The sequence below is a fragment of the Labrus mixtus genome, chromosome 11 (assembly GCF_963584025.1).
Source record: "Labrus mixtus chromosome 11, fLabMix1.1, whole genome shotgun sequence".
NCBI lineage: Eukaryota > Metazoa > Chordata > Actinopteri > Labriformes > Labridae > Labrus > Labrus mixtus.
In genome coordinates, this window is record NC_083622.1 from 10,321,045 (window position 1) to 10,348,173 (window position 27,129).

A 27,129-nucleotide genomic window follows, 5' to 3' on the forward strand; every position below is an offset into this window, starting at 1 on the left:
GTTGGAGGTCTTTTAGCCGTACCCAGAATTTAATCAAAGTCCAGAAAGGGTGGCTTTAGTTACTGTGGTCCTTCTCTCTGGAACAAACTCCCTGCCGACCTGAGGTCCATCACAACGGTCTCTATTTTTAAAGCAAAACTCCAGACCTATCTGTTCTCCAAAGCATATAAATAGTAACTGTATTTTTTGTTTGTGTGAGAGTGTGATCCCTTGTGTAGTTATCGATGTTTACTTTGCGGGTGTGTCTTTATTGATTTGATTTCTGTGTCTTATTCATGACTGTGGAAACATTTTTTGTTGTTGTAAGCTGTGTTTTTCACCTCAGTGTAAAGCACATTGAGCTTACCTGTAGTGAAATGTGCTTCACACTTAATAGAATTTGAAACTTTTCTCGGTTTGATGTGATTGTTGATTTTTAGTTTCTGTTCTGTTGGTTGTACAAAACAAGCATTTTGGATTTGTCCTCCCGGGTCCACTTCACCATTTGGAGACAAAAAGGACTAACTGAGCATATTAACATTAAGAAAATAAATTAATAACCAAACTTGCCCTGAATCTAAATTCTATCCCTAAATAACCTGACCTCTCATCTCTGCGTGTGATGGGATCCGATCACATGCCTCGTCTCCCTAACTAGGTCTCCTGCTCCATTCTGTCTCTTTTTTTTTTGTTTTCTTCCGTCCCTTGTGTCCCTCTCTGTCCCGGGCCCCCTGCCCACCACTGACCGAGCACACACAGAATAACCAATCCCCTGGCAGCCTGGTCAGTGCCACCCCAACAGAAGACGCCTGGCATCGGTGCCGCTGGCCCAGTTTCTGCTGGGTAAGGGGGTTGTGAAAACCTCGCTGACCCAAGGCAGTCCTCTCTCTCTCTCTCTGTGAGCCTGTGAGGCTGTGGAGCTGCAGGGACTTCAGAGAGGACGGATCGGGCTGCAGGGACAGGATGAAACGTTTAAACATACAAAAAACCCATTAGTCAGATTAATAGCTCTTTGAGAAGCGTCTGTGGTCTGTCTGGGAGATGTCCATGCAGAGGTCTGTGCTCGCTGTGGGGAAATGTCTCGCCTGCCTGGAGTTCATGCGTGAGTAACATCTCAGTAATTGTCTTTTGGTGGCAGTTTGGACTTCATGTGCACCTTATTCATCATTTTTCTTGTCAAAAATCTTTTGAAAATCGTTTTTCATTTGGTTCAGAATGAATGCCACCCATGTTTGCTCTCATGTAAATGATGCTGCCACTCTTCCCCTTTCTGCTCTTGTGGTCTGAAAGTGAAAAAATAGTCTTTTTTTTGCCACATCCAATGGAAAAAAGTCTCAGCCCTGAGGGTGGGATTTCAACATTGGGGGTGCAGCAGTGTTTGTACTTGGCTGCTGCAGGAATGTGCAGAGGAAAAGAGGAGGAGGGGGCTGCTCTGTACAATAGGGACGAGGCCTTCCAGGGAAAAAATGAGGGAACCATAAGTTTTGTGTTCCTGGAAAGATTGATTTCTTCTTTATTTTGTCTCCTCTGCGCGCTGGAATCCATCTGAGCCAACTCACAAAGCTGAAAGGTCAGACCAGTTTTCTGAGTCCATACCGGAACCTGTGATAGTTTGACAGCAGCTTTTTTTCATCATAGCAGCACTGTGACTCAATGTTAATTTGTCTTTCTAGGAACTGTCGTAGTGTTTCAGTTAACTCACTCCCCTTCCTGTTACAAAGAGATCCTCGAGGTTTTTACGCGTAGCTCACTCCCATTCACAGGAACACAATGTGCCCTCGCCAAAAGTTACTCTGGAACGCTCAGGGGTATTAAAGGCGTGCTCCTAACTCTACAATAACAAACCCTGGCAGATAATACTGAAGCATGTCATAACTCTGGTGTGTTGTCACCAGTTGAGCACATTATCTTTGTTTGAGGGGAGCGTCCTGAGCCAACAATAATAACAATAATAATAATAATATAATAGATTAATACTCCAGAGGTAGCCATGTTCTTTTGAATGATGCCTTATGTAATGAGTTTAATCTGCTTTGCCAGGCTGCAAACTTAAGTAACTTATTTCATTTGTGCCTGAGCACTTTACAACATTAGCTACTGGTAGCATACTTTAATGCTAAATAAATAATACTGCTCAATATTGTGATAACTATATGACATGTGCTAAAAAAACTACTGTTGAAGAATACCTATTGGCATTTATTTATAGCTTTTTTTTCCACACGTTTCTACTGAATCCAAAAAGGGTTTTTTTACAACTAAATGGAGACCAATTATTTTTGAGATCAGCTGATAAATAGCATGAGCTTCATTCGACTGTTTTTGAAACTGTATTATAGCATGACTGTAATACAGAAGCCTCCATTCACCAGATGAAATGAACACATGCACATTTTATTGTGATAGATTCGGACATTTATGATGCATTTATTTATTTATGTTGTTTTTTTTTACTGTTTATTTTTTGGGGCTTTTTCAGCCTTTATTTAGAGATAGGACAGTGGGAGAGAGTGGGGAATGACATGCAGGAAACGAGCCACAGATCGGATTCGAACCTGGGCCGCCTGCATGGAGGACTACAGCCTATACGTACATGGGGCGCACACTACCCACTCTGCTAGTGTCCCCCTTGTGATGTGTTTATTGCAAATGCTCATATTGTGATTAGGATAAAATTGCAATTTATTGTGCAGCTCTGTGTTCGTCTAGATTACTCCATGTGTGTGTAAATAATGCTGATCTGAGATATGAAACACAACCAGTAGTCAATGTGCAAGCTGCCAGTCGAAAGGTGAATTTAAGCTTCTCTATAAATGAGTTCATGAATTTATAAATCTGACTCGAACCTCACCGCACGTCACTGGTCTGGAAGGATCCTGATCTGAACAGAACCACTGAACAGTAACACTAACATGACGATATCAGAGGAGCGTTGAGGATCATGTGAAGAGGACATGCAGAGACATTTAAGCAAAACATCGACGAGTACAAAGGTCATAAGAAGGTCTGAGAATTATGAGATTGTTTTCTTATTCTTCCATGCAGCCGAGCTTTCCCTTGAAACGTTCCCACTGAGACAATAAAGGTTTTATTTTCTCACTCTGCTATTTAAAGAACACTGAGTAGAAGATGCAGGCAGACTGATTTGGTTCTGGGAGTTATTAGTGGGCGTGTCATTGGTTTGGGACGCTAATTAAATTCTTGACCCAGAAGATGATCGTGATATCATCTGATATGTTGAGAAAATAACGGTGAAAATGAACGCCTTTTAAAAAGAAGTGCAGCCTGGAAGTATGAAGGAGTTGGAAGAAGGGGTTGGGGGGTCATTGAACTTCAACCAAATAGTTTGAATAGTTTTGTGAAGCGCTGCTTTTGTCGGGGCTTGTTTAGAACGAGTCAAAGTGAAATATCTTTTGGGTCCCTGAAGTGTTTAATGTCACGCTGCTCTGGGTTTGTATCGGCTTAAATGACAAGAAAAACACAACCTTTGTAGAGTTAAATGATCGGATAGACAGCTGTGCGTGTGACAGAATGGATGTTTGTGCTGTGCAGACGATAAAAAAACCCAAAAAAAACAGGAAGTCCTCCCCGGTGGTTAAGACAAAGGAATATCCTCATAAATTCACATGACGGCTTACGTCCACCGCAGTCTTGTGACGGTAGGAGAGAGTCAAAGGCAAACGCACTTCCAGTAACCTTAAGGAGATTTCCGAGAGGCCGGATCACTTTTGCTGAGTGATGTTGAGTAACTTCCTGTATTGAACCATCATGTCTGAGTGACATCACTGTTGGACTGCGATGAAGAAAGGGTCATTGCAGCATGTCTTTAGCATGTCAGCATTACAGCCGCGTCGGTTCAAGGCTAAAACAGCGACTTGATGGATCGCCAGGATGTCTTTGACAGACATCGATTGCAAACACAGATCGTCAGGGGAGAGATGACTTGTTTGTAGCAACTATAGGCTGAAATGTTAGCATGTTTTGGCCAGAATAATTGTTGTGAGAGTTAGCATGAAGGAGGGTTGGCTTTGGGACGCCTGAGCTGACTGCTGAGCTTTGCGGGCCTAACTTGATGAAACACCTGTGAATGGAGGTGTCCACTTGTTAACCCTGGTGATGTGTTGGCTCTTGCTGCCAATCTATAGTTTCACGGTTGAGTTGTGTGGACCATTAGTGTCCATGTGGTAGGGTAGAGAGTATCGTCAATACCCGGAGGGACTCATTGGCTGGGGTAAACACATCTTCTCCGAGAAACATCAACCAAACATCAAAATAAAGATAAAAGGGGGGCGCCAGAGGCCGGGTGGTTGGTTTGACACATCTCATGAACAGCTAGGGGCATGGTCCTTGAGGTGGGGCGGCCCCGGGTTTAAATCTGTCCTCCTATGGCTCCTTGCCTGCATGTTGTTCCCCACTCTCTGTCCTGTCTCTCTTCGATGGAGGCATGGACATGGTCTCCAGACACAGTCGCCACCACACGCGAGATGGAGCATTACCTTTGTACAAGTCCATATTTTATTTTTTTTATTACTCAAGGCCTATACCTATAAACATGCGATCAGCACTATACACCAATGATTGCCATCTCTGCCATGCAGGGAACAAGCTGACAAGACAAGCTAGATGAGCATCATGAAATACAAACAAAGCTCAAAGACGAGACATGAGCGTAAATATCTGAGACCTTTATAGTAAATGAAGCCAACTTGAGTGTTGGAAATGACAAACTACACATTGTTGTGTTTAAAACATCGGGACATCTTTCTTGTCAGTAGTTCGCGCGCACACATGGCTCGTGTTGTTGTTGCTCCAGCGGTCCACGTGAGCGCCGAGCAGCGCTTCTTACTGGCTCGCGCGGGGACGAGAGAAAAGGAGGCTGTTAGTGGAGACTGTCGACCCACACACACAATTACAAAACCGAAGGAGAGGAGGAAAGAAAAGACGGAAAGCGAGCCACACAATAAGCGCTGTTTCTCTTTCTAAACGGAGAAGTGTCCCGGAGAGGAATACTTCAACCTCCGCATGCCGGAGGGTCGCGGTAAGTCGGGAAAAACTTCAAATCTTAGCGTGACAAAAAACACGAAGGTGATGTTTTCCTCCCATTGTTGAAGCGAAGTTTTGAGTCGTTTCTGTGGAGGATGTTTTTTGTTGTTGTTGTTGTTGTTGTCTTGAGCTGTGACATAAAGCGTGTTTTGTTTTTGAAGGGTTGTACTAAATGAATTCCTGATAAGTCGTGTTTAACGTAAAGCGGTAAAAGAAGTGGCGATGAAAACACACATGGGGCTGAAGGAGACATTCCGGGTCATTCTGAGAATTGGCTGCATGTGACCATCGTGTTTTCCTCAAGGATTGCTCTGGAGATGTGTCCATTTGAAAAATAGCCCACACTTAGTTTTTTTTTTCCCTACTTGGAGATGTTTGGATTTCTTCCACATTGCTAGCATTTGACACATGGGCTTTGAAGGTTTTCTCCCCCCCCAGGGCTTACAGTTCATGGACGGGGAAAGTGCATCTTCTTCTTAATCAGGGCTGCACAATAAAACGCAATTTGAGCTTCTACATTAGACAACATGTTGATGAAGCATGGCTATTTTGATGAAGCTCCCTCTATCTATCAGCTATACCCTCAGATTAATTTGTACCAATTCATGGGTAAAAATGAAGAAAGAAAAGATATCACAGGCTCTTCCAATATCGTGCAGCCCTATTTTAAATTGTACACATCTATAATTTCTGTGTTTGTCACTCTCCAAAATTTGCATCCATATAGGCTAGATGAAAACTGCAGAAAGTAGGGAACTATTTGAATAAGCAAGTCTGAGAGAGAGCATGTTGGCTTGATACAGGAGCTCCTTGGGGTGCTGATCCTGTTCGCTTCTTTTTAACTATTTTAATAATGACTTAATATTTCTGTCAGAGCTCAACCAATATACTGAACAGATTATATTATAGGGCAGCTTTGGGCCTGCTGTATGTTTATCTTTATTTGCATGTTTTCTGATCGTAAGTGTTGATATGAAAACTTGAATATCAGCCGACCTAACCAAGAGCTGGAGCCAGGGCGGGTCTGAAGCCTCCTGAGTCCTGACAAACAGCTACAGCACACCTGCCCGTCAGTCAGGTCAGCACACAAGCCTTAGTATGAATACCTTTAAAAAAATCACCCCCCCGTACAGTGTGTGCTGAGGAGACATGAGCTAATCAGACCAATTACATATTTTGAATCCGGCTGTAAACATGTTTATTTCTGCTGTAAAAAAAAAAGGGAATTTTGAATGGGTGTGTATGTGACATCCCGGGCTTCAGCAGTCAGCCTCATGTGGGCACTGGCGGAACTGCAGGTTTTTGCACTTCTGCATTGGCTTCATTTTTTTAACGTCAGAGGTTGCCGCTCGTGTCATGGTCGTGGACTGAGAATCATTGGCCTTCATAGAAACTGATCGGTTAATCAAGAAATTACTCTGCAGGTTCATTGACAGATTATTATTTTGTTTCTTTTAGGATTTATTTTTTGGCTTGTTGCTTGCCTTTAAATGAAGAGAGTGGATAGAGTTGGAAATCAGTGAGAGAGAGAGAGAGAGTGGGGAATGACATGCAGGAAAGGAGCCAGCCAATGGTTGGATTTGAGCCCAAGCCGCCCGCTAACCTCCGTACATGGGGCGCACACACTAACCACTCCACCACCATGCGCCCCATTGACAGATTCTTTTTAATACACCTCGAAATAAAGCCTATTGAGAAACTACTGTTGATCGTACAGTTCAGACAAAACAGGATTTTCTTACGTATGAACGGGGATATTGTTTGTTGACTTTCAGGTGCATGTGCTGTAGTAAAGGAATGAAGCAGGGCGGTGGGGGTCGACGATAAACATGCCAAGGGCGTCATTCAGCAGCTTAAGTCATTGCTCTCACGTTTATATATGCATGACCTAAAAACTCTGTTGGCAACAAGTCTAACCTGGTTTCCATTTCACATATTGTTCCCTTCTATTTGCTCAAAGAAAACCAACAGTCCATGAACACCGCAGCCACAGGAGCACGCTGAGCGTTTGTTTGAAATGAGACGTGGGTTACATCTCAAAAAAAGAACAGAAGAATAGAAATGAATATGCTTTCTTAACAGAAAATCATTGTGTTCTTTGATGTGGAGGACGTGACAGTTCGGCTTCCTCTCATCTATTGTGATCCGTATAAGAACACGTAGTGGCCGTGTTACATAACCGTGTGCAGTCATTTGATGTTAGATGTAGACTCTTATTAGGAGAGGGGAAAGACGGAGGAGGACCACCTTTTTGAAAAACATTCCAGCATTACTTAATTCTGAACAGTGAAAAGAAAAAAAAGGAAGTTATGTAAAACAGGTCTTGTGAGAAGGTTTAGTAGATGTTCCTGTGTGCAGGGCGACCCTGATGAAGAGAGAGATACTAAAGTCACCTCAAATAATTCAAATTTAACCTTTTTGATAGCTTAATCAAATCCAGGACAGAAAATATGGCAGAGATGCCTTATCAGCAAACCCAGCCCAAACCAACTTGACAACTCAATCTAATTCAATATTCAATCCCTGAATTTAATAATTTGGTATATTTTTCTCTCACCAGAGCTAAAACCTCAGCATAGTTTTTCAATTTAGCCAAAATATTTTCCTAAGCCTTACAACCCCCTCCTACACCAAGAGGAAATATGTATTCAGTGAGGACACAAAATGCATGCATGCACTTAGACATAAATACTCAAAAGGTAAGCGCTTAACACTATTAACTTCAACCAGGATGTTAGCTAACCAAGTACACAAAGACGTAGGTCTTATGTTGCATACAACATGCTTCACAAAAGAAAAACTAAGGGATTTTCTTATGTTAGTTATTTTCTAACCACATGAATAATCTTCCAGCTGTGCCTCCTATGGATGGCCCTAGCATTTGCCTTTACTGCCTATATGCCGCGGGCCGGCCCTGCTTATCAGTGTACTTTCTTTTTCTTGCCAATCTATAAAACGATTTAATAAAAAAAAAGAACACAAGAGCAGCTGATCATTTTTTTCTATTTATAAACACTCACTTCAGCTCTACAGGATCTCTGCAGCCCTTTCAGAAGAGCATCAACCTTATCATAAATGCTCTGCTAAGCCCGGGCGTGGATGATTGTATAGCAGTCGTGGTGGAATCTCAGCTCACATAGTACGACTGAATCGTTTACGACCCACAACAACTGCTCACTATTTATGTGCTCACACTGTACGATCCGGCATCAAACAGGCTGTTGTTGCATCGGTGCTTTCAAATTCTGTGTGACACTTTGCGCAGTGGCAATCAGATGAAGAAGAAGCCCTGAAGACGGTGAAGTGGTGAAGTGGCTCTGCTCTCACTGTGGGACAGTGTGCAGTAGTACCACCAAAATATCAAACATGCCAGAAAATCATCCAACCAGTTGGGAGCTGCAGATCGGCAGTCATCGGCCGTCCTGCTCTCATGTAAATTGTACAACTAGTGAAGCGAGCGGGCTGAAATTTGTCCCCAATGGCAAAATCGGTTCGAAAAGGGGCTTTAAAGATCCAGGAATTAATTTGTACTCTTGTTACTTTTTTGTTTGTTGTTGTCTCTCTTGACTAACGGTCGGTAGTCTGACAGTTACTTCACAGACAATACTGGTCTGTAACTCAGCCAGAAGCATCTCACACGATGACTAATCCTTTTATTTATCTACCTTGAAGAACAGGCTCTCTTAATTGCCCTTCTTCTTGTTCTGTCTTTGCCAACAGGAAGGGTAACCAGGTAGATGTATCATGTTAAGGCATGTCCTCTCCAACTGTCTCTCTTTAGGGATCCTGGGAAAAACACTGGTGAAACACAGATTATGCAGATAGAATTAGTCACTGAACATGAGAGGTGACGGTTTGGTTTGGACTTCTGATTTGGGGATTCATGGTTTGGTACGAGTTCAGATCAAAAAGTCTCATATAGTCCCATAGTCTCCTGATGTGTGTATCTTCTGATTTGAGAATATAAAATGTACAAGACAATAAAACATGTGCCGTAAGAAGCAATGTGTTTATGATTTATGAAGTGTGCAGTCACATATGTTAGTGAACAGAGGGTGCAGAGGGTTCAGAGGGTTCATGCTCGATCACCGCACGTGTACACCAGTAAAGGTGGACGGACCGGCTTCTGTGCCCACAGGGATGGGACATTGCAACGAGACATGAGCACGTTTTAATACACACTCCAAGCTGCAGTCCTCCTCTACTCCTGAATCGTTTTCAGCTTAGGCTGTCGTGAACAAGTTCAGCAGGACTGTATTTGGCTGTGAAGCTTGATTTGCATATAGTACATACAAGCAGTAAAGAGAACTTGTGTCCATCTGTGTGGGATACATGTGTGCTCTCTGCATAGTCTTTCCATTGTCAGCCTGAGGCCAATAAAGACGTCCATTGAGAACGGTCACATGCAGACACCACGAGTTGAGTGGTTGGAAGAATTTCACAAAAAAGGAAGGAAGTGTTGTGTGTAGGTACTCCAGAATTTCTGCAAGGCTCACAGGTAACAACAGCCGTCTGGAAGTGAAAGAGAGATACAGATGTTCAGATCACAAGGACAGTCAGAGAAAATATCGTGCATGTCATTAGACTACTTTTCCTTCCTTGTCTGTTGAGTAAACACTCTAAAACGCATTATATCCACAATGCAAACATCCAGAACACAAAAAAGTGTCCTGTCAAGCTCGACTGAGTGCACACATTAAAGTCTTTAAACAGACACAAGATGTTTAAGGCTACAATTAACTGCTAAGTTCAATCACATATGTGTTTGGTCTGTCTCTGCTTCCCCATTGCAGCTCATAGGTTTCACTTTGATCAATGTGTGCACCTCCACTGGTCTGCTGCGCTGCGTCTCAGCTCCGTCCCAGCAGAGCGGATCAATTTGTTTCAGAGCAGATTGACCCTCGGTCTCACGATTTCAGCCATCCGGCGGTGCTGCTCGGATGCCTGTGCTCTGAAAGCAGCCTGTGGGTGTTGACGGACAAGGGAGCACAGAGCTGTACCCGAGCAGGGCGGACATGCAAGGCTCAGGCACCAGGGAACTTGGTTTAGGGTTAAGATCATGCTAGGCAAGCCATACCATGTCCAAGTTTGACCCCCCTAGTCCAGTCCATTTGAAGAGTGTGAGTACAGGTAACACTTCCTTGGCCCCGGCATGAGAGGGAGTTTGAACTTTTGAAGGGCAGGGGGGGTTCTTGGTGGGAGTAATGTTAAACTGTAGATGAACAGCGAGTTCAACCTGGACTCTGACAGCGGGGACGGCGAACGCAAGTTGGGTCAGGCTGTGAAATCCAAAATGCAAATATACTCATTGAACTTCCAGAGAGGTGAAGATAAACCATGAAAATTCACATTTCAAAAAACTGAGATGAATGAGAGAATTGAGCATTTTCTGAACAAAATACCACAACAGATTAATCAATAATCCAATAAATTGGTGATTAATTTGTTGGTTTACGACTATCATATGAGTGTTTGGAGCACCTTTTTTAAAGTCATATCCTGCTCAGTAACATGTGTTGTGAATTCTGGGAATAGTTCCTGCAGATCTCAGGGGAGAGAAAGCAGAGCTGAGGCTGGATGAATCAGTTATTCCATCAAGTTAGGAGGATGACTTCAGAAAAAGGGTGGGGATGAAAAGGAGCATATTTATGTCTGTGAATGATTGTATGATGCTTCCTGTCAACACTGACTGTAAAATCTTCAGTTTAATAACCTGTTTGTTTTGACAATCACAGGCTTCATTTGTTCTTAACTGGTGTGTTTTGTCTTGTGATGTTGAGCCTCGTCTAAAATAAATGAAGAGTGTTTTCGGTGACTTATTTTTGTGTGGTTGTGTTAAACTAGTTTGGTGTTAGTTGCATAGTCTGTAGAAAAAAGTTGGACGAAATGACAGGCTCACAACATTTGGAGCTCTTGCGCCGTGTGCAGCGGATCCGCAGAGTAGAGGAGGAAACACTAACTCAAGAGTCGCTTAACTTTCTATAACTTCTTTAAGCTAAAACGAGAATCTGTTCTGCTGTAGATTGTGCGCGACCAGAGTGATCTTGACCATTTTATCAGCCAGTTAAATGTGTGTTTTTGGTTAGCAGAAGGAACAGGATGTCAAAATCTGTCGCACAACTCTGGCTCCAAAAGATGTCACTTCACTTTTGTACAACCAGAGGAGGTGGAGACACGTTGTCTACATTTATATACAGCCAATGGACCGAGCCTTGAAACACTGATTAAGTTATGTTTGTGTTTTGTAGCTTTAGTTGAAGATTAAAAACACAGTGTTCATCCCTTCAGACTCTTTTATGTTTATTTATGTGTTTGTGTTTCAAGGGGAGTCTTCAGGCTTGTATTCCAACATAGAGCTTGTATAAGTTTGTGTTATGATTTCTACACTTATTGTTAGACAGCAGGTCATGAGAGGACACACTGACATACCTACCGGGTCAACGGAGGAGCCTCAGCGGATAAGCGTATCCTGATGTCACTTCAATGCACAGAACATTATTTTCTTGTTCATGTCAGACACGATTGAGTTAGCTGTTAAAAATCACTTCTTTCAATGTTCTGGCTCCTTGAAGGATGCAGTTGGCTTCATAGTCTTCCTCTTTTTCACCTTACAACCCTCATAGAGAGTTTTCATTTAATCTTCTCAAACTTTACTCACATAGACGTTACCGTTCAAATAAGTTTAACAACATGTAAAGAAACAAACAACTAAATATTAAAACCATTGGTGCCACATGATGCTAATGATCTGAATTCCAATGAGCATTTTTCCCTCACACTGCAGTGAACCCTGTGGCCTTTCTCAACTATTGTCATCCATGCAAGCTGTGGTCTTGTGTGTCGCTGTGTTTGTGCTCCTGCTTCTCCGTTCTCCGTGATGAATGCAGGATTTGTACCAGTGTGCATGCATGTCAGAGCTCTGGGTATTTGTGCTTGCTCCCCATGGCTACTTACTGCGTGTGTTTGTGTGTGTCAAAGTGTGTGGAGCCTCATTTCCATCCAGAGCAGCGTGTAACAGTCATCATTTGGCCCCCGTAGTCTGAAGGCTTCAGCCTCCACAAAGCTCACTTTGTCACAGTGAGCGGGCCGGGGGCCTGCAGCTGGGCCGCAGTAAGCCACCGTCAACCTCTTGTTGCTCGTACACTGCTGAAGGAGCCTCTCGCCTTGAGCAACGAGCTGTAATGACAGGAGAGACTCAGGGAAACGTCTGAACCTGCAGGTCTGGGAGAAATATTCAAACTCAGACAGGTCAGCAACACTGTGAAGCTTAAAGTCTAATGACAGCTCTGACTTTTTATTTAGGAATGTTATCTTCAAAGGAGGGAGAGATCTAGAAGAATTTAATGTCCGAAAATTGCACAAAATGTTCTGAAGTATGTTTGGATTAGGGGTGTGAATCCCCAGGTAACTCAAATTACGATAACCGAGATGTGGCCCATGATAACGATGATATGATACAGTGATAATAGATATATTACATCACATAATGACACATCACAATGTCTGATTAACTGAAGAATACAAAATGGCCAAAGAAGGTAATGTACAGAATTCATGTATGTATTCGTATTTATAATTAATTTTATGTTTGTGTCAGTTCTACCTCTTATCATGCTCAGTCTCTTCATATGAAAATCAAATTCTGTTTTTTCAGCAGCTCTTTATTTCTCAGAGGGAGCAGTTCTTGTCCAAGCCAGCCATGTTTTTTTTTTTACAGAAGCAGAGAGAAAAAGAAAAACTAACACCAGCTGTAGCTTCTCTAACACACATCTACTCTCACACCTCAAAGCCACTCAATCGTATTTAATGCTCCCCGAGTGTAAGAGGTCAACTCTTCTCTAATCTTCAATTGCATTACCAGCATTTATTTCGTTTTCCTTACCGTTGTGTTGACAGAAAAAAAAATCGTCGTTGGTGTAGTTTCTGTTTCGACATCATCCAGATTTCAACCAACTGTTTTTACGAAGGTGCTGGCGGGAAAAGGTCTGACACCCGCACCTGCTGAACTCTTCAGGAGTTTAGTGCATGTGTGAATGAGGCTAGTGTGTAAACGGGATGAATGCAGAGCTCGCTGTTTGAGTGTCTGGGTAGTGAGGCTGACCTCAGTTTGTTTTTGAAGAGAGACGTGCTGATATCTCTGTTTGGATGTGGTTCATTGTTTTCTTATTTATATGAAATGTATTTATATAAATACACACACACCTAATATTATGATGCCTGCTACTTTAAACACAGACTGCTTTTCTGAACTGTTACTGTGCACGCTTTTTAAACTTGATATAAAAAGTCATTATTTAGTATTTTTCTCTGTTAGATGTCGTGATGGTCCAGCAGTGGAGTTAAAACGTGTTCAGTGTCATTTTCACAGAGAAGGAATGATCTGTGAAAATATCTTCTGACACAAACATGTTCTTATTACACACATGCTTTCAGTCACTTCGCCCCTGCAATGTGACAATAGTGTGCATTCTTCAAATCGATGTCTGTGTCTGTCTCCAGCAGCCACAATAAGAGATTGTTCTCAGTGTCGGCTCCAGCTAACAAAGACATCGCACTCATGGAGCCTGTCATACAAACTCTGTCACTGATAGACCATTTATCAGAATCAGAAATACTTTTTTTAATCCCAGGGGAAAATTCAGTGTCCTGTGGATGTCATTTTTAGGACTAGGAGTAAATTATGGAGTATTTTGACTTTGTTGAGTTTTTACTTTAACCCTGCTGACTGTCAGAGTCCGGACAGAGAGAGGATTTTCACTTTGAACAGACAGACCTGTAGTCGTAGAAGACATAGAAGACCTCAGACCAGACTCTAACACCTAACCAGTCAAAGCAGAGCTGCAACAATTAAGAGAAAATAAATCGCTTATCGCTTAATTGTTTGGTGATTGTTCTAGCAAAACTGTCAAGTATTTGCTCGTCATTGCTTCCATACTTTAATGATTTCCTTGATTTCATTCTGTTTTTTCTGTTCTCATTGTGTGTTTGTTGTGTGTCTCTGCAGTGTTTCCAGTGTGGCGGGGGATCGGGGCCAGTGGTGGCATTGCAGGCGGGTGGAGCGAGGGCTGGGCACGCAGCTTGCGATGGGAGCCGGACATTCTGGGACAGAGGGTCCGGATCCCGGTGTTTGACTACCCCGTCTGGGTTGTCCTCTGTCGTGGTGGACAAGCGAGGCTGAGGGAGGTTTGTGAGAGAGGGAGGGGGGCCATCAGACTGCCCGCAGACATGCTGAGCATCAAGCTCCCCGAGCTCTTTCACATCCACCAGATCCCCAAGGTAAGAAAAGAAGGAGAACCTTTAAACAAGGTTTACAAAGTCCTCTGTCTGCCCTTCAGTGTTTAAACATAAACTGAGTAAAACATTGACCTAGTCTCAGTGACGTCACCCATTGGTGTCTGAAGCCAAACGATAACAGTCACCAAATGTGGAAATTCTAACTCTAAGTAACTTTGGATCAATCTAGAAACAGGCAAAGAGTTAAAGTTAAGGTGAGGCTTTGGCGTCCTGGAGCACAGCTACATCACATCCACCACTCAGTCATCTGAAGTCAAAGGACTAATTATGCAAATCTTTGAACTAGGCTGCAAACATGTTCATTCCTGCTCAAAAAAACATATTTTTTTCATGGGACCTAATTGGGATTCCATGGCTTTTGCAGGCCGCCTCAAGTGGGTACTCGAGACACTGCAGTTTTTGCACCGCTGCACTGACTCCAGGTCTGGTTTATAGGCATGATCAAATACATGATCAGAGTGGATTTAAAACAAGGAACTTCACAGACATGTTTTGAGGAGCTCTGAGGCTTATTTAAATTAGTTGAAAAGAAGGATAATATGTGACCTTTAATACTTCACTATGTTCGACGTTTACAGTTTCTTACAATCAGAGCGTTCATTGTCTGAAACGGCTTCCTGTTTCTCTTGTAAACATCATTAATGAGAGCAGTGAGAGTTAATGCAAGCTGTAAAGTTGTAGATCGTAAAAACAACACAATGAACGAAGAAGACAAACAAGAGGTGTAGAGGTGAGAGGAAAGGCAGAGAAACAATACACACAATACTTTTTACAGATTAATTATTAAGATTTCATATTCAAGACTTTCTGCTCTTTCTACTTGTTTTATTTCCTTTTCCTGATCGTACTTTAGGCCATAAATGTTTTTATAATCCCTTTACATCTTACACATGCGAGCCCTCGTATGTAATGCCAGGAATCTGTCAGGTTAGCCTGCCTGGATATGATGAGACATGAGGTGACAACATCTGAACATGTCGACCGGAGCATCTCATATAGGAACACATAAGTCATAAACATTATAGTTTTTATAGCTCTAGTTTTTAAATATCAATCAAAGTGTCTTCATATTTATGATACTGTAACGATGTTAATCATAACAGATTGCGACTTGCCATCTCATGTTTAGAAGATTTGCCAGGCGCGGGAAGTCGTCTAACACAAGTTATGTCTCAGTCTGTATACAAACAAATAAATAAATCAATATCATGCCATAAAGTGGTCTCTCACCGTGTCGATCTTCATGTTAGCTTTATATCTCAACTAGCATGTATTTACCCTCTTGTATGAAGCCATTTACCCACGGCCTATAATCACCATGGCAACAGTGGAACACATACACATATTCTGCATGCAAACGGTTTGCAAACAACCGGCTGAAGACTCTAGCAGAGTCATATTTGCACAAATTCCAGAAATATTTCTGCACCTTGTCAGTCGAGATGGTTGTTTGGCTTCTCACAACGTCTTTGTAAGAAGCCACCCTCTGCTTGTCAACAAATGCACGTTGTCTAAGAGAGGGATAGGTGTAACAACAGTGTGTCTTATGGCATTGCAATCGCACTCAGAGACCAAAAGTAAATGCTAACGTGCAGCTAACCAAATTCCTACATATTAGTCATATTCTATTGTTGCTTTAAACCATAACATGGAAAGGAACATTGTCTTGAAACGATGTGATTATCAAACTTTTATGGCATCCAGTAAGTGTACCGGCCTGTCGTCTTTCTCTTCCTCTTCTCATCTCTCAGTAGTAGTTGATTATAAACTGACACTGTCCTATGAGACTAAACATTCAGGCTGAAGCAGGAGAGATAGTGACTGTGATCCAGTAGCTGATGGGGTCGTCCTTCAACAGGAGGCAGAGTCCTGCAGTTCAGACATCTGTGTTGGCAGACGTCCACGTCTGTGTCCGCTGCACTGTCTCGATCTGTTATGATAATAAACAGTCGTTGTTGTAATAGTGTGATACCGCAGTCTCCAGTCAACAATTATGTGACCTTGATTTTGTGTCACTGGTGTTAAAATATTGGAGGTTTCATAGATTAGTGTGTATTTCAAACAAACTGTTTCACATGAGCTGACAGGATTTCTCTCTGCATCATCAGGCACCAACAACAAATACACAAGCTTAAGCAAAACAGGACGGATAAAATACAGATCTATCAGTTAATGATACATATATTAAATATATTGAGATTGTGGAGAACTACAAATATCTCTGCCCCTACCCCCATCACGCATGCTCTTCTTCTTGTCTTTTTATTTCCCCTTGTGGAACCATAAAGTAGGAACATGTATTTCTTTTAGAAAGTTGCTTAGAGGGTTACTATTAGATTTTTGCCTCTTTCCAAAATAAGTTCAATCATGTTTAGACGTTCAGTTTTGAAATGAGATATTAAAAAGACTGTTATTGTACATAGGGAATACAATGCATCGTATAAAATGTTCAAATCAAACGGTTGACATCAGATCGGTGAATTTGGACAAATATTGACATTGTCATCATCTTTGTTTATCTTCACATCGTCCTTCTCTGCACATTGAAGTACAACCCACCTGAGATGTTTTTGTGCAAAGGAAACCGGTTTCACTGCCTCATTCAAGTAAATGTCAGCAATGTGTGTGAATCTTATTAAGATCAGCTGTCGACCACACAGATAAGCATGTTGATCTCAGTCTGGGTGTTAGGGTCGTTTCAAGAGGTCAACAGAGAGTTCTCAGGGACTTTCATGAAGTTTAAAAAGTGTTATAGTTTCTTTTCTTGCAAAATGTTGGATTTTAAGTTATTTCTAAACCATAAATGGTGGACGATTTTAAAACTCCAAAAAGGAACCTGTGCCCAGAGGCTGCCGGTAGACCTTGTTTCATTTTGAGCTGTCACAGGCAAAAACAAAACCAAAAAATGTTTTGAAGGAGGCACCAGTTTAGCCAAGGTGCAGATGCTACAGTTCTTGCGGCCATACCAAGTACGAGTCTGACCCCGGCGATTGCTGCGTGTCGTCCCCCACTTTTTTCTCCCTACATTTCCTGCCACTCTTTACTTTCATATTACTTAGTTTGACTTCATTTAAAGGCAAAAAATGTCCGATAGATATCTTAAAATAGACTTCAGAATCACTTCTTATAAACAGTGTAAGCACAGATAATTTGTTTTAATCACAGTCCCAGTCTTCAGTGATGCTAAAAAGTTATAAAATCTACTCTACAAGCTACAGGTTTGCTGTCCTCTGACTGAACCCCCCCTCCCCCCCATAACTTGGACTCTATACAGTTTAGTTTCTCACCTGGACTCTCTTGTTTGTTCCTCAGGTGTTCAGAGAGGACAGCATCATCTCTGGATACCGTCACCCGCGGAGCTCAGCGCTGGACTGCGTCCTCAGCAGCTTCCAGATGAACAACGAGACCGTCAACATCTGGACCCACTTTCTGCCAACATGGTGAGTGCTACAACGTGGAAAATCTGTTAGTTTGTTTTTTACACTTTTTCAGCAGTTTCATCAAGTCCCAAATGCACAAAAACATTTGAAATTAAACACAGACAACTGGATCTACTGTCAAAAAATAAAGTTCTTGAAAGAAATGTATATAAAGTAAATCACAGACATAGTTTACATTTTTGCATACTTTTTTTTACAAACAAACTTTTAGTAAAGAACAGCTAACGTGTCAGGTGGTGTCAGTCATAACTAGCAGAAAAATGAACTTAGTTTTGTCCCTCCAGCTGGAGAAACATGACAGAGTTTGTAGAGATCAGTGGAGGTATTAGGGTCTTTGTTTAGTTTCTGAGGTGTGAAATAAGCTGGTGGGTTAAACAAATTTAAAGGTTTTAAAAAAGGCGGGAAAAACTTCAGTCTGAATCCTTAAAACATACGATGAGCCTGAATCATTTTAAGTTCAGGGTGTCAGAAAAGTCAGAGTACTACGCTGCTGAGAAGCGTGGGACGGGAAGAGTCTGATACACAAGAGTGTTGTCATTCAAATGCTGGAATATGACCGAAAGGTGCTTTGCAGGTACTTTCTGTGGCGTTTCTTCGTCCTCTGCTCCACCCTGAACTTCCTGACCGACAGCTACACCTGGCCCCTGCTGGTGTACATGCTGCTCATCTGCATCTACCCCTTCACCTCCAGCTGTGCTCACACCTTCAGCACCATGTCCCCCGAGTCCCGACACATCTGCTACTTCTTCGACTACGGAGCGCTCAGCCTCTACAGTCTGGGTGAGGAAAAGATACATCATGAGCTCAGAGAGGTTAAAGGTTCAATTCTCAGAGCGTGTAGTTAAAGTTTCACTTCCAGCAAAAGGATGACAACAAAAACTGCTTGAAGCTTCCTCTAGCATATTTTGAAATAATCTCTCCTTTTTTTTAAGTACAACAAGAATAGAAAGTTAATATTACAGAAATCCTGAAGGACATTTTTATTAGTGCAAACCTGTTTTATTTTTTTATTTCTCTTGAAGGAGTTTCAGTCGGACGCTGCAGTTATTCTGCATGTTCTCCTGCACTTCATCTTTTCACCTCTCATAAGTTGTTTACTGCTCAACTGTTTTAAAAGTCAAATAGATGCAACGGCGCTTTGAATGTCGTGTTATCAGTTTGATGTGAAGAGGGCATATCATTTCCATATCGCCTCCAACCGTGAGTACATATCTCTGCTCACACGTACACACTGAGAAATAATTTGCCTTGTGGTTTATTTCTTAGGAAATTTCCTTTTAAGAAACATCTCCCTGTCCATGTTGCCTTTTGTGAGCATTTACCTCCACATTTTGACAAAGAATTCTGACTTACAGGAATGAAGAGCTTAATGCAAACATGTTTTGCAATCCAGTTTTACATTTATTTTTTTAGATCTATATTGTCTGCCTTCTGTCTTTTCAAAGGTTATTTTTGGGGGGCTTTTTCCCTTTATTCAGAGATAGGACAGTGGATAGAGTCAGAAATCGGGATGACATGCGGGAAAGGAGCCACGGGCCGGATATGAACCCCGTCCGTCAGCTTGGAGGACCATAGTCTCCGTACATGGGGCGCACGCACTAACCGCTAGGCTACCAGCACCCCCCTGCCCTCGGTCTTTAAAAATGAAAGTCATTTTATTTAAAGGGAAACTCTTGCGCTTAAGCCCCTCAACTGATGGAGGTCGGTGCTCTCAGAGAAGAACCCGAGATGTAAGAGAATGACTCAATGGACTCCCTCACATAGGCAGTATCCAAAGAAAATACTGGAGCACATTAATCTCTTAAAATATATCGTCTTCCTCGGAGTCAAACAGTACAGGTACCGCTTGTAAAAAAATGGGTTAGGGTTAGGGGTTACCCTCCTACTCACAAAGAGTTGTCTCAGGTTGCTAAAAGTGGGAGGCACGCAGGCGTTTAAGTGAGCCGTACTTAATATAATGTTACTGTGTTTATAAACGTTAGTGTTTGCATTTCAGATTGTTAAGTATTCTGTTTGTCTTCATAGGTGTGTTTATGAGGTCTATACCACATATAGGATCTAACCTGCAGACCAGCAGACAAACATTAACCAACATGAACTTATGTTCCCGTCACAAACTGTGTGGTCCCCGACAGACTGATCCCTAATCTACCCCAAAGCTGCTTAGTGACTAAACGTTGCCTGTTTCAAATGTTCAGAAGTCTGTTTGAGGGATAAATAGCAGCAGGAGGGTTTCCTCACTGCAGGACCTTAACTAACATCAGAAACCTTAAAGTCAGAGTCTGCAGATCATCTCTCATCAACACTATGAGCTTCTTTTTATTACATTTCTTTGAATTGTTCCAGTACTAAAACTATACTTTAGAGGACATAGTCGTGCTTAACATTGAATGCAAACAGATGTATCAATTTAAATGAATTCTAAAAATTTTTTTCCTGCAAGGGCGACCCCAAGTGGTCATTTGAGGAAATACACCTAACTGCTCTTCTACTGCTCTTCTGCCTCGAGAACAACAATCTAAACCCTTTAAATACTTTAATAGTGGAGTGTTGATATGCTTATGCAAAACTTTAATTTGAGTGTATTTTAAATGTAAGGAAATTGTGATAAGAGGGTTGGGAATGACATGAAGGAAAGGAGCCACAGGTCGGAATCAAACTTGGGCCGTCCGCTTGGATGACTATAGCCACTGTACATTGGGCGCAACCTAAACGGCGCCAGGACATCTGCGCTCCATTTCAGTACCGTATTTAAGAAAACTTAGATGACAAAATATATGACAGGAAAAATGTTCTTTGATTTGATTAAAAGTCACAAAATGCAAAACAATGCATAGAAATACAATTAGTAGATTGGATGTAGATACATTCTACATACATTCATTCACACACAAAGACACCATGACCTTCATTTACTTGAATTTTAAGTCGGCAAAAACTTGTGCAAGAGAGGAAGAAATCTAAAAATGAACCTCTCTGTGTTTGTGTTCAGGTTGTGCCATAAGCTACGGATACTACGTCGTACCAGACAGCTGGGTGAACAGCTGGCTCCATCAGCATTTTGTCCCCATCGCCGTGGGAAACACGCTTTTCTGCACCAGTCTGTCCTGTTACTCCAGGTGAGAGGCTGCAGCATACATTATCTCTGCGTGGTTTGAAGGAATCGTACTTTCAGAAGTTGATGTAAAGTCAAATTATTCTGTAGGAGTTAAACAAGTTGTTTTCTCTGTAACATTAAGCCTCGAGGTTCAAACCATTGTAAACAGATGTCAGGGAAATTACTTGATACTTCACTGCTGATTATCTCCAGGCAGCAGGGTTTGATTCCTTTAATATGCCTGGAATAAAGGTTTCTCTCGGACTTCTTGTCAGACTTAAAAGTTGTCTGAAACTGCATTTACAGTGTCCTAAACATGTGCCTCCTAAACTCTCCTGTGAAACTCAGACAAGTTAAATTCTGTCAGGCTCAGCTGCTCTCAATCACACAGGGACTCACTGCAAGATTTTCCCTTCATGACATCACAAAGGGCAGTAACCCCTCCCCCAGGTGGGTGACACTCCCACAGCTAGGTGTTTGTTCTGCCCTCTGAGTCTGCCTTCTCACCGTAAACAATAGGACATGGAGCGAGAAAGCCAAAGTACACCCAAGCTCTTCCAGAGAGGGGGCATGGTCAGACACAGCTCATTTAGATTTAAAGGTACAGACACAGAAACAGCCTGTTCTGAGCAGGGCTGAAATAGAGGGGTTTATAGACATGATCAAATACAGGATCAGAGTGGATTTAGAACAAGACACTTCACACACATGTCTTAGAGAGCTGTGAGACTTATTTAAATTGGTGGAAAGGGAGTTTAATACGTTACCTTTAATGTAATAAAAACAGTACAAATGTTAAATGTCTCTAAAAATGTTTGCTGATCACTGCCCTCTGTGTGTCCTCACAGGTTTCTGGAGCTGCAGTTTCCTCAGAGAAGTAAAGTTCTGAGGACTGGAGCGTTTGTCGTTCCTTTTATATTCGACACTGTTCCTCTCTTCTACAGGGTGAGTGTTAATATCTCACATTTCTACTGTTGTAAACCTTTAAAATCACTGCAGGTGAACACTCTTCTCTGCTGCATTTGAAGCCTTAATTTCTCTTTGAACCTCTGTGTTTTCTTAAATCAAAATACGTTTGATATTTTCTGTGTGTTTGTGTTTGTTATGTAAGCGCTCGGAGCTGATTAGTGCCCGGCTTTAATTCTCTGAGCAGGACTTTGGCTCACTAACCCAGAAACTGATTTCCCTTCGTAATCTAATACAAATATATCGCTGCCATCAATTAATTCCCCTAATCAGTGTGATCATTAGTGTGTGCAATACAAAAAGCCATTTGTTTTCCCCTAACTAGGTCACAAATGTAGCTAACAATGCTGTATCCATCAGTGTGAATAACTCATTAGGATCAGGAGGAGTCCTCCAGGATAATCTTGAATTAGGCGTCCCTTCACATCTTAAAACTGTGTTCGTCCTCCTGTGTTGATTTAAGATAGATCTAATGTTTTGTGACTGATTGATGTGACATCTCCTCTTTGTTTTGGTGTAGATCCTCCTGTGCTGCGGGGGAAGCTGCAGCCCGAGCGACGCCTTATCCAGTCACTGCTACCACCTGCTCTTCGCCTTCCTCACCTGTTTCCTGTTTACAGCCCACCTCCCGGAGAGGTTGGCCCCGGGGCGCTTCGACTACTTTGGTATGTCCTTCATGATTGTTGATAAAAGTAACTAACGGTTCGGGCTTTGAATAATACTTCAAATGAAGGCACACTGACAGTGAATGCATCGCACTCGGGCTGTGTCCTAAACCGCATACTTTCATACCACACGTACTCCATGTGGCATCACGGAGTTTGATCCGAAATCATAGTATTTGATTTTTGTGTGTGAGAAATATCAGGATGTTTACTGGATCGGCCAGAATTTTAAAGTATGAAACCGGAACACACTGGCCCCACAATGCACTGCGGCTCTCAGACTGTCCAATCCCAGAGCTCGCCATCAAGCAAGCTAGCAATTAAAAAAATAATTTTACATGTTGAAAAATGACGTTGCTGGACCCGTGTTTTAGTATGTTTGTAACGGCATAATGACAGTCGGGTTAGTATGCACAAACTCGATATTTTGAGTATTTATTAGGCAGTATGGTTAGGCAGAGGTTTTTCACTTCTCAGCTTCTCTCTTACAGAAAAGTAATTCTGGTGGCTGACAGCGTTTGATCATTCCTGTTGTAAGGAACAGATGTCTCTGTCCTGCCATTCCCAACGTGTACATGTATTTAAGTTATTAAAACATTTGAGTTTTCTCTGCTGGCTTGTGCACCTTCTGATGACCACGGATACATTTTAAAACCAAGTGTTTTGTCCCCCACTAGGCCACAGCCATCAGCTCTTCCATGTCAGCGCCGTGGTGGGCACCCACTTCCAGATGGAGGGCGTGATAGCAGACATGATGTCACGGAGGGCGTTGCTTGTAGCCCATGGAGCCACGCCCTCCTTCCTGGGCACCATCGGAGCGCTGGTAGTCAGCCTCGTGTTGAACCTGGGCATCATCGGCATTTTCAGCGCCCCGCTGCTCTGGAAACCCTGCCACTCTAACTCCAACCAGCCGCACACGTCGACGATGACGACGTGTGACCGCAAGGAGCAGTGACAGCAGGTTTTTTTTTTGTCCTTCAATATGGCTGCTTCACTTTCCAAAGGAAAGGTTGGGTCTGCTCGTTTGGGACGACTTCACAGCTCAGAGAAGTTCTTCTTTAACTCCTACAGTTTTATAATCCAGAGGTAAAGATTTTTGAAACCGTGCTAAAGTTTGTTTCTAACGGCATTACACGCCTGAAGTATTCCTTCATGTGTCTGCACAGAGGCTGAGGACCCAGATGTTACATGCAGTCGATCTCATTTGTGGGATTCTGAAAACTTATATCTTGTAAAAAAAAAATAAAATAAGTGTTTAATTTATTTGAAAGTTTCCTCAGTTGTGCATTTAAAGAAGCTCTGGGTTGAAGGAAGCCTGCTGTCGCGACACAACTCTTCCAGAAAGTGCCTTTTTTTTTAAAGGTTCACTTTCTTTACAATGTTTACAGAGGATCACTACAAGGACTCGTTTAAATCTCAAACTGGAAATGTCTGTTATCACAGTTTGCAGGGATTCTATTTTGAATGAATGATTCTTCTTTATGGAAACACTAGACCAGGATCTCCTTCACTGTGTTCAGAAGGCCTTTTGAGTATAATCTTTCTAACTGGACTGCCTTGTTACTGCGGTGGTGCGTGTGTTTGTACAGCTACACTCATTCAACCCTACGTAATATCATGCAAATTGTGTTGCGGGCTCTTAAATATCCAACCTATTGATTCCACTCTGCACACACTGCGATTGATTTGCAGGCCAGTGGGCTTCTGTTTCCTTTTTTTTTTTTCTGATTGCCTGCCTTATTATGAACACAACAATCTGCCCTGAACAGGAGGAAGAGAAAAAAAAAAGAAAGAAACGTTAGAGCGCTGCGGTGGTGATTAGAAGACAGGTACCATTTTTGTAACAGAGCGTTTCCACGGCAACACTATAGTGGCCTCATGTCCCCTGAAGGTCTTGAGCAATTTTTTACATTTCTGAGCAAATGGCACCGTTTTTCTCTTGTTCGTCCGTCACATCTGAAGTCTTTTCTAGACATTTGAATTACTTGTAGCGCTTATAGCCCCCCGTAACTCATACAAATGTATCCCCTTTAGTAGCATGTGTATATTTCCATGCATGTTAGAGTTCCAACACTTGTGGTTCATGACAAGTTTTTGGTTGATTTAAAAAAGATATTGAGAAAAAAAAGTCACAATTAGCGGCTCTCCTCATGTACTGTACTTTATCTAATGACCCATTTATCACTGAAGTAATAACAGGCCACTTTATTTATAGTATCTGTTATTTTTATAACATCGGCGCTCCAATAATGCCTCTCTGTTTTTCAGGTGAAAGTCTGTTGCATTATGATGCACATTTTCTTATTTACTGACATTTATTTCTATAGAAAATGTCTGATTATCTGAGAATCAGGTTCAAATCATCTCAGATTTCTTCACTTGTGTTAAGAGGATCAAACGTTACAGACTGGATAGCGGCCAAATGACTCCATAAGATGCTGACATGACATCACTCACGATCATATCTTTAAAGTAGTTTTTTTCAGAGTCTGGAGGGAGACACGGGGAGAGGGGGGGGGGGTCTCACTCAACCAAACATCTCCAGTGTAGCACTGACATACTGTAGGTACAGATTTCAACCATTTCTGTTTCTTAATATGACAAATATTTGGAAGGCTCAAACTGTATAAAACCAGTTTAACAGCACTTACGGCACAAATGTTCACTTAATTCTACCTGTTTTAAAAAACACACTCCACGGGGGGGGGCACTGCACACACTCTCACTCACACACACACTCACACTCACTCACTCACACAATCACTCGCTCGCTCACACACTCACTCACACACACACACACTCTCTTACACACTCACTCACACACTCACTCACTCACCCAATCGCTCGCTCGCTCACACACTCACTCACACACTCGCTCGCTCACACACTCACTCACACACTCACTCACACACTCACTCACACACACACACACACATACACACACTCACTCACACACTCACTCACACACTCACTCACTCACACACTCACTCACACAAACGTCTTTTAGCGCGCGGGTTTAAAGTTGTTTAAGAGGGAAATCGTATGTGATATGAAGGGAATGAGGAGTGTTGGAAGTCGGACAAAGAGAGGAAGTGTAGAATCACAAAGAGCACACACACACACACACACACACACACTTTGTGTTAGAGCAGAGGAGTCGTTTAAGATGTTTTCAAGGTTAGCGTGCAGAGTAGAGGAGTCACTCCGTCTTTTTTATACGTCGCAGATAAAAACAGAGAAGTATTAACCCACGGTGTGGTTTCCGCCTGACTCTGTTTCTGTTTCAGCATCGATCTTTTTTCAAATTTCTCCACAGTCGTCACCACAACGATTTCTGAGTTTGACCACGTCGGTTCTTGAGATTGCACCATCACTCGATTGTGATGCAGGTTTTTTTCCATCGAAATGAAATAGTTTGGAGCTGGTTTATTTCTCAGCTGCTGCTTCAGACGTCGCCTCCCTCGCTGTGTGCCTGGGACTGTTTCAGCAGGGTGACGTCATGTAGACGGGTTCTGATAGAGTTTTTCTCTGAAATACATTTTAACCAGATTATCTTTGCCTAGATGAAAAAAAAAAGAAAACACCAGACCGGATCACTGTTACTGTGAAGGTGTGCAAACCTTCATCTGTGTTTCTCCTCAGTCAATACGATGCAGATGCAGGTTTTCATTTTCAGGAATTAAACGGACACATATCTTGTGAAAACTTCTTTAAAAACAAATGTTTGAAAACGTGAGAGGAGAGTAAAGATGAAGGCGGGATGAAAAAAACAATTGTTCAAAATAAACAGGGTTTATAAGAATAACTGGTGCCTTTTTTAAAAAATGTTTTATACAACCTTTTTTTGATATAATGCTCCATTCATTCCAACAACAAACTACTCGTTCAAATGTATAAATACGTGTTTGTTCTTTGCTGTGTATAATTTGTGATTTGCTACGTTGTTGTACTAGACTTGTGTAATAAATTAAGCCTTTTATAAATGTAACAGTTGTCGCTGGAGTCATTCCAAATGTCTTTGATTAGATTTTCACAGAAGCCCGATGAGGACACGCATCCATACATTTTTAATTGCACTTTCTTCTTCTGCTTGTTTTCTCTAGATCTCTCTACTCATGTATCTCGTATCCTCAGAGTTGTAACTTCACAAAACAAACTTGTCGCTGCCTGGACTATCACAGTCATCAGACCTGTTCTGATTTCTGGAATCACCGAAAACTGGAAAACCAGCGTTGTCATCACCGTGATAATGACAACAATAAGTTCAGATATCATCATGAGAAGATGGATGATGCAGCAGCAAAGGGCCGGCAAACAGAGAAAACGATTAAAGCGTGTTTAGGTTGTTCTTATTAGAAAATCTGTTCACTCCTCTGTATTCTAATAACAACCTTTACAAGACTCCTGTCTGTATTTAGATTGTTCTCTGTGTGCCGCTCCTGTCCTGCTGCACCTTTAGCTTGTTCTTGACCACGGCACCAGAGAAGAAGATTCATGCAGGACTGTGTTTTTTTTTTTTAAAAGGCGCAGCTGTGATCCGTCTGGAGAAATTAAGCTTATTGACCACTTCCATCCTTTCACTCATCATGCACATTGGTCGGTGAAATTCTGCAAGAAAATCCCACTCTGAAAAGAAGTAAATGAA

At 42.0% G+C, this 27,129-nt stretch overlaps 1 protein-coding gene across 2 annotated transcripts; it reads left to right on the forward strand.

The window, feature by feature from the left end:
- The first annotated feature begins 853 nt into the window (after positions 1–853).
- paqr6 (progestin and adipoQ receptor family member VI) lies at positions 854–26,472 on the forward strand. 2 transcript variants are annotated; one of them, XM_061049943.1, is made up of 8 exons: positions 854–1,081; positions 14,027–14,298; positions 17,629–17,756; positions 18,331–18,536; positions 20,749–20,875; positions 21,702–21,798; positions 22,340–22,484; positions 23,162–26,472. In XM_061049943.1, exons 1-8 carry the CDS (start codon positions 1,021–1,023, stop codon positions 23,437–23,439), a joined length of 1,314 nt encoding a protein of 437 aa, XP_060905926.1. In that variant the 5' UTR covers positions 854–1,020; the 3' UTR covers positions 23,440–26,472. The 2 variants fall into 2 exon arrangements, with proteins under 2 accessions (XP_060905926.1, XP_060905927.1); XM_061049944.1 differs by lacking the exon at positions 854–1,081 and adding an exon at positions 4,916–5,017.
- The last annotated feature ends 657 nt before the right edge of the window (positions 26,473–27,129 follow it).